General features: G+C 39.9%; 1 protein-coding gene across 1 annotated transcript in view; it reads right to left on the bottom strand.

Annotated features, from left to right (window-relative positions):
* LOC148890387 (sodium- and chloride-dependent GABA transporter 2-like) overlaps window positions 1-12,104 on the bottom strand; it is a 34,102-nt gene extending 21,998 nt beyond the window's left edge. The window contains exons 1-5 of the mRNA XM_089009495.1: window positions 11,725-12,104; window positions 11,062-11,246; window positions 10,744-10,878; window positions 5,493-5,633; window positions 5,265-5,352 (exon numbers count right to left, since the gene is read on the bottom strand). Coding sequence (XP_088865621.1) covers window positions 5,265-5,352; window positions 5,493-5,633; window positions 10,744-10,878; window positions 11,062-11,246; window positions 11,725-11,732 — 557 coding nt within the window. The 5' untranslated portion in view covers window positions 11,733-12,104. The remainder of the gene's footprint in view (window positions 1-5,264; window positions 5,353-5,492; window positions 5,634-10,743; window positions 10,879-11,061; window positions 11,247-11,724) is intronic.
* Window positions 12,105-12,500: the final 396 nt, after the last annotated feature.

The following is a 12,500-nucleotide window of genomic DNA, read 5'->3' as shown; positions in this document are numbered from 1 at the left end:
ACACTTGCACCTTGGGATAATTTGGAGTGTCCCATTAAGCTGGTATGCATGTTTTTGTAATGTGGGAGGAAACCGGAGTACCCGGAGAAAATCCACGCATCCACCTCTGCACTGCGACCCAGTCAACCCACAGGCCGCCCAGCTTCACGAATATTTGATTTAAAAGATGCTGAAGGGCATCAAAATAAACCGAATCGATTTATTCTACTTTAAAATTGATCACGCTCCCTATTGAGTACCGCATTTTCCAGTGCATAAGGCGCACCAGAGTTTGAGGTGCACCCACAATGAATGATGTATTTTCAATTTTTTTCCATACATAAGGTGCACCAGACTACAAGGTGCACTTTTAATGAATGAAAAAAAGCTTTCCAAATATAATGTATAAATATGTAAACATTTTCTAAATATAAGGTACACCCACATTATAAGGTGTTGAGGCAGGGGTTACGCACTACTTCTTCTATGGAGTCGGTGGCTGCTGACATTAGTTGTGAGACCTTTTGTGGCTCAATATTACTTCACATATGAAGCACAGCTGAATATAAGATGTGCCTCATGAATATTGGGTGCGCCTTATACAGCGGAAAATACGATAGTCATTTATTGGAGAGCTATATATACTACAAATGCCACATTTGTAGTTATAACAAATTGCCAGGCCATTCACGCAGGGACATACACACGATTGGGGTGAAAGGCAATCTCCAACTGCCCACGTCAAATGTTCGGCCACCTTCATTGTCCGCACGGGCAGGTCTTGCATGTTGCCAAATGGATTTTCCACGTGAAGGAAATGTACTTAAATACCTATCCACAGTTATAATGTATATGATGTATATGAACGACACGCTCGGTGAATGTCAACTGTATCACAAGCTTCTCAAGGACATTATTGACTAAGTCATTTTTGACCTTGTCTCACACTCCGCTCAGCACATGTATGCTAGCTACTGAAGTGTTGACAGGAAGATGGATGATTCGTTTCCCACTGCGCAACAGATTCCTAAACAAAGTAGTTGGTGCCAGTGTACCCATGAACAATTTCTGAATGTTGTTAGACTCAAAAGCATTCTGAATTGCAGTTTTGCTCCACTGACACTGGTGGATTTTGCGGCATTAAATCTGATTGTGAGAAAATTTTCAGTTTTGTGGGTTCTCAGCCATGATTAGTTATGAGCTGAACCCCGAGCAACTGCGATATCATTTTCAGGTGACAGATCAAGCCAAAATGGCCTCAACATGAGATGGTGAAAAAACAGCTGGCTTTTGCTGCTTAAATCATTCACTGCCAGATGATGTGCAATGTGTCCACTCCTGTGCCAGCATTTTTGTCATTGTCACTCGAATTCCAGGACCCACAGAACATTGAGTTTTCGGACTACATAAACATTTAGGACAGCGTAAGAAACCTTAGACTCTATTCTTTCATCAGAAAAAAAGGTTATTTCCTAAATTATATGGGTCTGGAGTTATATGAGCTTGAAATGAGGGCGGCTATCCAAAATACAACACTATACATACAGATTGGTTTATATTGCGCTTTAACAAAAGCTAAAGCTAGAACAAAGTGTTCACATGGAAAAAAAGGGAAATGCTACCCCTTCATGGAAGGGAAAAAACATTGTCATAGGTCTGGCCACAGCTTTATCGGCACCCAAGCAAGAAAAAAAAACAAAACCCGAACAATTTCAGGAATGGCGCTCAACATCATATTTTCCATTCCCGAATAAATTTATGAATCGCAGTGAATGAGTTCAATCGTATTTGGCAAACACATGCAATATTAATTATTATTCAGTGTTTAGATGAGTGGAGGCATGTAGAACATGTTGTAGAGAACATCTTATAAGTATGAAGTGAATAAGTATTGAAATGAAATTTAATTTGACAACAAATAACACATTTCTGTATCATAATTTCAAAATAAAAATATCTTATTGGATTCATATTACCAGAATGTACATTTAAAACATTACATTTTTATTGAACTCATAACAACTGCACAAGAACGAGAATATTTCATCTTTTAATTTGGTTTTATTTTTCACGAGTAATTCTAACTTAAAGGACAACCGACGTCACTTTTTTGTTTCTTAACTGACATCAGAAAAACGTTTTATAGCATCTAAACTACCCAAAACACGCAGTACGATATTTTTATTCAAATGCAAAACACAAATAAAAATGACTTAAAGTGTCCAAAATCTGCAAAAAATTGAGCTGCGAATTGAGCATTTTCAGAAAGTCCCGTCCCCAGTTCGTGACGTCACGCCAAGACATCTTGCATTGCTGGAGAATCAAAACAATGGCTTCAGATTCGGAGAATATGCTTTCTTGTTATGCATCCAGTTATTAATATGATTCAAATAGTTCTGAAGAGGAAAGCATACATGTTTGCAATCGATTAAAGAATTTATTCTGTGTCATTTTGAGGCATCTGGACTGCAATGTAGCATCCCAGAAAAGAGGCAGAAAAATGGCGACCAGCTCCAGCCCATTTCCACAGGCTGATAAATTCCTTCCATGGAACTTGGATGCCCTCTTCCGGCGGCTTTTGGGGGCAACACGAGGTTTTCAGACCAACAAGTACAGCAAAATACATTGACGTGATGGAAGGACTGCTACAATGTGTCTTTTTTTTTTCGGTCAGGGGCGTTCCTTTTGTGACGTCACGTACGGACTTGTCACCAACTCAAAAACAAGACTTCCTGAATATTCAGCGCGAGTCTTAAAACGTAAAATATAGCTACATGCGGTGGAATCTTATTAAAATACGCTCAGTAGAATTCATTTGAAGCCATTTTACAAATTATGGACACAACTTGTCCAGAGACGTCGGTTGTCCTTTAATTCTTTTCATTAAGATGTCCTAAACTATGTTTGGCATAACGACAAACTGTATTGGTGTGTTGCAATGTCCAACACAAGCATATCTATTTGCACAAGCGTGTAGTATTTTGTTGCCCAGTAGTAAATGGAAAGTGGGAGTTGAGTTTACATTCACGAGGGGAGATTCTTTTGAAATGAAGCAGCCGAACAAAGTTCCCATATTCCCCCTTGAGAATGATCTTCTCCTTGTGTTCATCATTCTACATTATTGACACTGATCTCTCAATGAGCCGCTGGCACACCGCACTTGGCCTTGCTCAATGTAAGATTGCTTCTCGGACAAAAGGATTTGGCAGCATTAGAGTCATGAGAGGATGCTCATTTTTCAGTCAGAAACAAAGAAACACTTGTACAGTATTTCAAATAGTCTTTCCCAAAGAAGATCGCAATAAGAAAAAAGATGCGAGACAATCTCTTTTTGTCAATGGATGCTACAGCTCCGTGTTTGCTTTCAACATTTAGCTTCTAGTAGACGTGCACATTCCACCACGACATCCCTGATCCACTGCTGCTGCTGAAAAGGATCCTTTGATCCTCTCCTCTTTCATCTAGAACTGCTTCATGTCACAAAGAGGGTACAGCAAGTGCTGAAGAATGAATCACTCTCTATGTCTTTGTGTTGTCATATTATTGGTTATTTGTAGTTTTGAACGACGCTTAGAAATTAAATGTATTTTTATTATAATAAATAGAATCAAATCAGGTGCACTAAAAATAACTGTACTAATCTCTGTCTCGGGTATCATGCCTTTGTAAATGCAACATTCGGTAAAGTCGTCTGCAGTAAATTGTAGCAGTTAATGAGTCTCAGCATGGAGTTCCGCAAGTGTCGATTCTTGGTCCACTTTCATTTAGTCCTCACGCTTTTTGCTGACTAGATAATTGTCAGAATTATCTTCACAGTTATTCATAATAACCAGTTAAATTCAGTCAAAGGCACCAGTTAAAGTCAGTTATCAGTTAAGTCACCAGGTGTGCATTCATGATAATGCAATATTAATTTATGCACAATTCTTGTTCATAATCTGCTGATTTTTTGCCAATCTAGAACATGTTTTCATTGGAACAAAAAAATAAACCCCACACTTAAATGTGATCGACAACATCAGATGAACTGTTCCTGTTTAGCATCATTTGTGTTATGTTGTGCATGGGAAAGTTGCATAGCTTAACTTTTGCTTCAGGTCATGAATTGCTTCGTCCCAATTTACAGATACAGTAAAGTCTCGTTATATCGATATTCAAGGGAGTCCGAAAAAATATCGATATAACCGGGACTATCGATATATCCGATCCTGCGCCGAACTGCATTAAACAAAAGCCGCCAAAAGAGGGCAGCCAAGCGCCATATAAGAAACGGAGCTGGCCATTAGCTCCTTTTTTTTTGGGTGAGAGATGTTCCCCCAATGTTGCCTCAAAATGGCACATATAATTCTTTAATGATTGTAAACATGTATGCTTTAATCTTCAGAACTACAGTGTATTTGAAACATATTCATAACTGGATGTGTAACAAGAAAGCATATTATCCGAATCTGAAGCCATTGTTTGGATTCACAAGACGTCTTGGCGTGAAGTCATTTTTATTTGCATTTGAATAAAAAGTGACATCGGCTGTCCTTTAATACACAGTATGGAATGTTAATAATTTTCAAAATCATCGCGCTTCAGCAGACAAAACAAGAAACATTGTTGCAAAAAACGATTGCATTGATATACAGTACAGTGGGCATGTACATAACACAACAGGGAAACTGCAACGCTTACATCTTACTGTATTATGTATACAATTTAAAAAAGTCATCAATCTTCTTCTGCTTCCCATTTTTACCTTTTAACACAAACACTTCAATCTCGTCTGCTACACACGAGCTAGCGTCTGAAAATGAAAATGGCTCTGCTACACGGGTGCTGGCCACGTAACCAAGTCACCTGACCAAGTCGACCAATGGCGCGACTGATGGCGTGACACGTAACCAAGACACGTGACCAAGTTGACCAATGGCGTGTCACGTGACAAAGTCACACGGCCAAGTCGACCAATAGCGCGACCGATGGCGGCTCATGTGACCAAGTCGACCAATGGCGCGACCGATGGCGGCTCACGTAACAAGACACGTGACCAAGTTGACCAATGGCGCGACGGATATATCGATATAAACAACAAAAATGCCCGGCGGGGGATGAAAAGGAGCACCGTAATAATCGGATTATCGTAATAACCGGGTATCGTACTAAACGGTACTAATTATACATAAAAAGACTAGAAATGTGCAAGGGAAATGAAAATAGTATCGTAATAAGCGGTACTATCGACATAACCGATATCGATATAACGAGACTTTACTGTACATATTTAAAAATGTACTTACTCCCAGAATTCAGTGGCAGGAGTTGTCGCATTCGCAGCTGCTGTCCAATTGGATGATACATTCTTTTTGCCAAATTCAACACAATGTTCTAAGGAAAGAATCACATACAATATAATAGACTTAGTTGTCCAAAGTAGAAATAATACGACACAACTTGGATTTGATATAAGCGCCACTATGCAATTTTGTCACATAGCTTGCACGTGAGGACAGACGGGGTGGGTTCACCTGTGTTCCAGGAATTCCTGCAGCTGGCCCATGGAACCTCAGCACTGAAGGACGAGAAGAGATAGAAGAAAGCCCAGGCTTGGATGACAATGTATGACACGGCAGCGTAGGCAATCACTACCTGGGTTGCATAACCGATCCCTGGGGAGACAAAGTGACAATCTCTCATCTCACATGCTCATGTTAACTGAATGCTACAAGGTTCAAGTTCAACATCTTCCAGAGCTGCAGAAGCAAATATATTGTTTTGTTGGTTTAATAGCGGTTTTGTCAACCCACAATGGCTGAAGGAGGAGAAGAAATGGATTTGGTTGCAGATGTCCTGTTAAAGCCATTTTCAGGACGGACTTTTCAAGAACAGTTGGACATCATTAAGGTTCAAAAGCTCCAAAGCTAGCAAAAAAATAGCAAATAATATTGCGATTTGTGTAAAAATGTGAAGAGTTTAATGACAGTATTTCTTACGTTTCTTAACGGCACCCTCAACGGCACGCTCTAGTGGACGTGTAGTAGTATCGCACCACACTTGCTGGTGATTGATTCAGATGTAGCACTACTGAAGGCCTAAGAGTGACATGCACGGCACTGACTTTTACCTTTCGTATTGTTAGTGTCATTATTAATGAAGCAAGAATCAAAAGTAAAAACAAAAGATTATTTAATCTTTGGGATGGCACAAAATGTAACTGCCTACCCCGAAGGGTAGACAGCGAAAGGGGAGAAGAAAGAAGAGAGGGAGGGGCTGTTTGGGAGAGCTTTTTATAAAGACGGACAGGATACAATCTGTAAGGAAATAGAAAAGATGTTTAAAATGTGTTCATATAGCGAATTGCCCTAACACGTTTCTTGACATTTATTTTGTAACAAGAGGCTATATTTTCCAGTTGAGACCAATTGTAACTTGAAAAGTTTATATGAAGAGACGTTCGTAAGTAGAGGTGAGGTACCACTGAACGTACTTCCTGAGATAGCCTCATTCTTTCCTGCTTGACTGCATTGCGTTACAGTTAAAAAGCCCCAATTGATAGCTGAGTGGCAAGCTTCTTTGGTAGCGCGAGCGCGGACAATGTGCTGTTTGGACGCCATCCATCATGCACCATCCCGGCGCTGTAAATAACCTGCCAGAATCACATGTCACAAGCTGAAACCAGCTTCCAACAAGCTCACTATTTATGAGGGTGAACTTCTAAAAACAAGGCTCAGCTAGTTCAGTTATTTCCATAATCTTGTCAGGTATTAATACCCTATTAAAACGTTCATGTGATCATTTGGAAGGAATGAACTTGGGCAGCATGCCACAGATGGAAAAGTCAGAGGAGTGTTGATAGACTTACACGTTGTCATCTTGTTAGGAATAGAGAAAAAAAATACACATGGCCATGACATCTCACCCTATTTTGCCCCATTTGGCCACTTCCTTTGTGAATTTCAAACAATGCAAAAGTGGATCAACTCTTTTTATCAGGCCATGAGGCCCATTAAATCCATCCAGCACTTCAACTTTGTCCAGCAATAAATATTATTGTAGATGTGCTAACCACTAAGCCCCAGGAGTCAACTCAGTCCCAAGAGCAAGTTCTGCCCCACCCCGACATTATTAATGTGACCCGTGTAAACAAATCTCATGCAATTTGCATGACTTTTGCTACTAACCCGTCAAATTTCAAATATTCATCTGTAATAATTACAAATTCTCAGATAATGAAGCATTTTTGTTCCTAAACCTCGTCTTATTGTAACAATTAAAAATGTATGAGTACATCCAATGCCTTTAGCATCTTGATTATTGCACTGTAATTAATTGTTTTCACAATTTTATTTGACTGAATATTGTAACAAAAAGGAAGTATATTCATGAGTAAACTGAGCAAAGGTCATCATTATCTGATTATATGTACTTTTTGTGGTATTTGTGTTTGGAGTGCGCCATAGTATTTGCTTAGTTATACATGGACCTCAGTTCAATTTAGGGTGGGAAAATTTGCACCAGACCATCAACCGAAATTCAATTTTAAAAGATATAATTTTCACAGTCTTGCTTTGTCCAGCGAAAAGGTCGGTGTCGATGCGTATGAGGAACTGTCACGGCTTGGAATTGAAGCGGATTTACGTGGGACAGGAGATGTGAGATAGGAGGTGTTCGTCAATGGATGCTACAACTTTGTGTTTGCTTTCAACATTTATCTAGTAGAAGTGCACATTTCACCATGACGTCCTTGATCCGTTGGTGAAAAGGACGCTTTGATCCTCTGCTCTTTCATCTAGAACTGCTTCATACAACAAAGAGGGTGCAGAAAGTGTTTAAGATTGAATGACTGGGTCTTTGTGTTGTCATATTGGATTGGATTGGATTGGATTGGATATGCCTTTATTAGTCTCACAGTGGAGAAATTTACATTTCACAGCAGCAAAGTGATGAAAGGAATTAATTAATTTTATTATTTGTTTATTATTTTTTTGGTTCATTTGACTTCAAGACGGCGCCACGAGAGTGGCTGCCTTTCCAGAAGCTCCTGTATTTCGTTTTTCTACTTCTTCCTTTCCTCTTCCTTCCAAAACTTTGCTGCTGTGAAATGTAAATTTCTCCACTGCGAGACTAATAAAGGCTAATCTAATCCAATATAATTTAAATGAGTCCAGATTGGGTGTGACTTGCCTATTACGTACAATGACAACTGGAATATATTATCCTGCCTCACAAATTTTAGTGACATTTGGATTTGTACCTTTTGCATCATCCCACTTGAAACACAAAGGTACACAAACCACAATTGGTTGCATAACCAGCACAGGTAATGAATCCTTTGAGAGAAAGATAGGAGCAACTGAACATCTTTCTAATGTGAGGCTGTTTCCCCTCGGTGGACTGAACGTTCCACCGCGTCCCACTGCACCCTGCAGAGGCAGCGTTCTGGTGGTGTGCATCAAGCCAATGAGCGATTTTCTTCTTAAGGTTCAAAATAGGGTTTTATATATGTATATATATATATATATAGTAAAGTCTCGTTATATCGATATCGGATATATCGATAGTCCCGGTTATATCGATACTATTTCTATGCACGCACGGAGAAAATTACATGCAAACAGGCTCGGATATATCAATAGTCCCGGTTATATCGATATTTTTTCGGACTCCCTTGAATATCGATATAACGAGACTTTACTGTATATATATATATATATATATATTGGGAGTTTTATGTGTTCTCCCAAATTACCCACTATATGCTGATTTACGATAAACTGTACTGTATGCTAAAAAAGGGTGTAGCAGGAAGTCACAATGCAAATTACTTTAAAATTTCGAGGATTGCCTGCCTGATGAAAGAAATAGCTAATTTTAGCTGTTTAGCTGTTTTAAAATCAGCAAAAAAATTACATTTTACGGCTTTTTTAAAAAATATTGCTGTCCAAAATGGTCCTCATGTAGTTTATATTATACTTGTTGGAACCATTAAGCGGTCAAATACGGATTATTTTGTGAGATTAGCAAATTTAATTAAATTAGGTGTTTGTTTATTTCACGTAATTTTATTCTGCTAAATATAAAGTATGTAAGTATTGAATATAAAATATATTTTATGAAAAGAAAGAAAAAGACAGCCGACAGCTACGCCCGCACTCTAAATGTGATCTCCTTTTAAGTAAAATGGCTTTTTGGTGGACTTTGGGGAAATGAACGCAAAAGTCCCTGCCCATCTGAATCACCTGTCAATCAAACGGATATCTGGTCCGGACTCTGCTTGAGCTTAATTCGAATTTGTGAGCGACGCGTGTAACCTTTCAACAAAGTCATAAAGGTGAAATATCTGGAAGGACATACAACATATCCCTTCAAAGCTAACTCCCAAGGCCAAGGAAATGTGAGCTTGAATGACTGCGACACCCGATAGTGTGTTTCTCATTCGCTTGGGTCAAAGTGCTTAAAACCTTATAGTTTAATAGTACAAAAATGGAGGGCAGGCACATGAGTTTTCATAGGCTCATTGTCATCTGGGAACGGATGGGAAAATGGACGGCACACAAAATTGAAGTGAACAATTCATTTCTATTCCAATTTGTTTGATGATGATGATGATGATGATGGTGGTGGTGATGGTGATGTCAAAAACAAAATCAAAGAATAACTGTTAAATGAGTGCAGAAATCTATCTATCCATCTATCGAGAGAAAGAGAGAGAAAGAGCAAGAAAGATAGAGCAGACCAGATATAGATAGCTAGATAGCTAGATAGCTAGATAGCTATATGGCTATATGGCTAGATAGCTAGATAGCTAGATATTTTTTCAATGAAAAGTTATTGTCTTTGTGAAGTGAATCGGGGGAATTTCATTTTTGGGAACAATTTTATCTCTACGCTCTACTTGCAAAGTTTGATGAGACCTCCGGTTTCCGTTGTGTGGCCACCGCTTTGTATTCCTGTTTGCCTTTTATGTTGACCATTCGCATGCCGTCTGGTCTTTGTGAAAGGTTTCAGCTCAGAGTGGCTCGCAGGACAAGTGAAGCGCAGTTGTTATTTGTACAGAATCTGGCATGATGGTTCGACATCCACGTGAAATTTCTCCTTGGTGGGTGACAGAATGCGTGGCGCAAATTTCAGCATTAACAATACCCTTTGCTGTTTAATCTTGAGGTCAATATATACATGCGTGAAACTCGACACCGGTTTGGCTGGAGCAAATTACAGTATTAAAATGAGCATGGTGAACGACACCTGGTGAGGTCAGTCACATGAGTTTGTCAGGTTTGAGGTGCATCTGCGAGAACGCACAGGTGTTGGTTAAACGCGGACATTTATACGCACAATAGAGCTCTTTGAGTTTGGAGCAGTTTTGGAAGAGTTCTCAGGTCACTGAACTCTTTTAATCCACCACTGGAAGGGTTTGGAGTCATTTTTAGCTTTTGTTTTAGCTCCATTCCATCTGCTGTCACTTTTTTTGGTTATTTTTGAATGTGGATTTGTATTTATTTATTTTTTACCGTTTTGAATGTTGGATACGCTCTAATGATGTGAATGATTTACATAATGAAAAAAGCAACAAAAAATGACTGTGTCCTCCCACAACTACTTTCATCCACTTTGATGTGTAATTTCCAGTTAAAAGTTCATGAAGTAAAAGTGGTGTGTATCATTCTAGGAATTGTAGAATGCTGTCATGGTGGGGGGGGGGTGTATCAGACTGTGTCAAACAACTGTTAAATTATGTACATTTGCGTTGAAAAATTCAGCACGTATTCCAATACTAACCTTCAAACAAAGGGCAGAAGTGCCTCCAGCATGTAATGCATCCTTGAGATGTGTACTGGCCCATAGCTGTCTCCAGGAGGAACATGGGGATGCCACAGGCCAGCAGAAACAGAACATATGGAACCAAAAAAGCCCCTGGTAGGGAAAGGGGGAAGAAAAAACAAGTCTAAGCATTTTCTTTCAAACATCTTCATTGTCTGGTTCTTCCGCTTGACCTCGTATTCCCCTTATCATTCAAATCGATATGATGATGAACCGGGTTTGTTCAATGAAAAGCAGGAAACAGGAAATGAGAAAGCCCGACTAGGATAAGCTCACCTCCCCCATTTTTGTAGCACAGATAGGGAAACCTCCAGAGATTCCCCAATCCCACCAGGGTCCCCGCCACCGCCAGCAGGAACTCCAATTTATTTGCCCACTTTCCGCGGTCCAGCAGCTGAGTCTTCTTCGCAAGACTGTTGCCTTGACCGGCCACTTCGCGGCTGCTTCCTTTCAGGAATTCGCTTGGCGTATTCAAAAGGAGATTGATTACAAATGGGGCGCAATCTGATCTCAAACATCCGTCGCTCTCCTTAAGATAAGAATGGACAAATATTTTAAACTCGCATGTGTGCTTTCAGGACAATGTTACTCCATTTTGGCACGGCTGGGGGTTTGGCTTTGTGTTAATTTATTGGTTGAACTTGAGCTTGCCGGATTACCAGCGATTGAAAGTTTCCACCAGCAACAAGTCTTTCCCTGAAAAGCCGTGGCAACCGCGACATAATCAGAATCAGAATCATCATTTTTGCCAAGTATGTAGAACACACAAGGAATTTGTTTCCGGTACAACACGCTGCACTAGTATCATCATCAAAAAATTGCTAAGTGGCACTATACAGTTCCATTTGGGCTACTGTTGAAAGAGTTCAGAGTTCAAAGAGTTAATGGCTTGGGGGAAGAAGAAGAAGAAGAAGAAGGGAAATAGACAGGAGTACTTACCCCTCCATCACAAAGCCCCTCTCCCCTGAGAGTTGCTTCCAGCACCAACAAAGTGATCAGTATTCCTCTCGGATGGATGCACCGCAGGCTCTCTATACAAACAAAAAGTCATGAGCGGAACCAGAGTGAGAATCAAAGCTGCGATGGTTGGTCTCTCTGAGCCACTTCGTTTCCAGACGCTGCGCTCCACACCATGCGCCCGCACTTGAAAAAGTGTTGGGCTCTGACAAAGGTTCAAGGTATACACCACATCCCCGCTGTATTTTTCCACTGAGACAGGAGCAGCTCCAGTCACTGAGATTAGCACAGTTGCTAACAACTAAACCAAATCAGCTGAGCCGTCTCTGTTATGTCAGTGGCTGTAAACAGGTGGCATTTATCTGCCAAACTGGGAATTTGCCACGTTGAGCCCTAAATTGTGAGAAAAGAAAATAATGCAAATCGGGCGCTCACTAAGCAAATATCCTGCTTGGCAAATTGAAGATCTTTATCATCATTTGATTTATTCCGGAGCCCTTGTTAGTCCACTGGATTTATTTTACTGAAAATGCTCCCCCTGTTTTTTTGTTTTGTTTTTAGTAATCTTTTCATTAATCATGAACTGTTATCTTAACACTCACAGCCGCTACGTTCTGATTATAACCTACTACTATACTTCCTCTTTTCAACTTTTATGGTCATGAACTTTTCCCCCCTACCTTGGCACTGCTCCATTTGGCTGATCTTTTTCTGAACTGCCGTGTAACACGTTTGGTACCAACGGCTTATTGTCTGCG

This window comes from Hippocampus bargibanti, linkage group LG12, assembly GCF_051943395.1.
Source record: "Hippocampus bargibanti isolate YZ-2025 linkage group LG12, ASM5194339v1, whole genome shotgun sequence".
Lineage (NCBI taxonomy): Eukaryota > Metazoa > Chordata > Actinopteri > Syngnathiformes > Syngnathidae > Hippocampus > Hippocampus bargibanti.
Note: the sequence above shows the minus strand (reverse complement) of the source record. Positions and strands in the feature narration are given on the sequence as shown.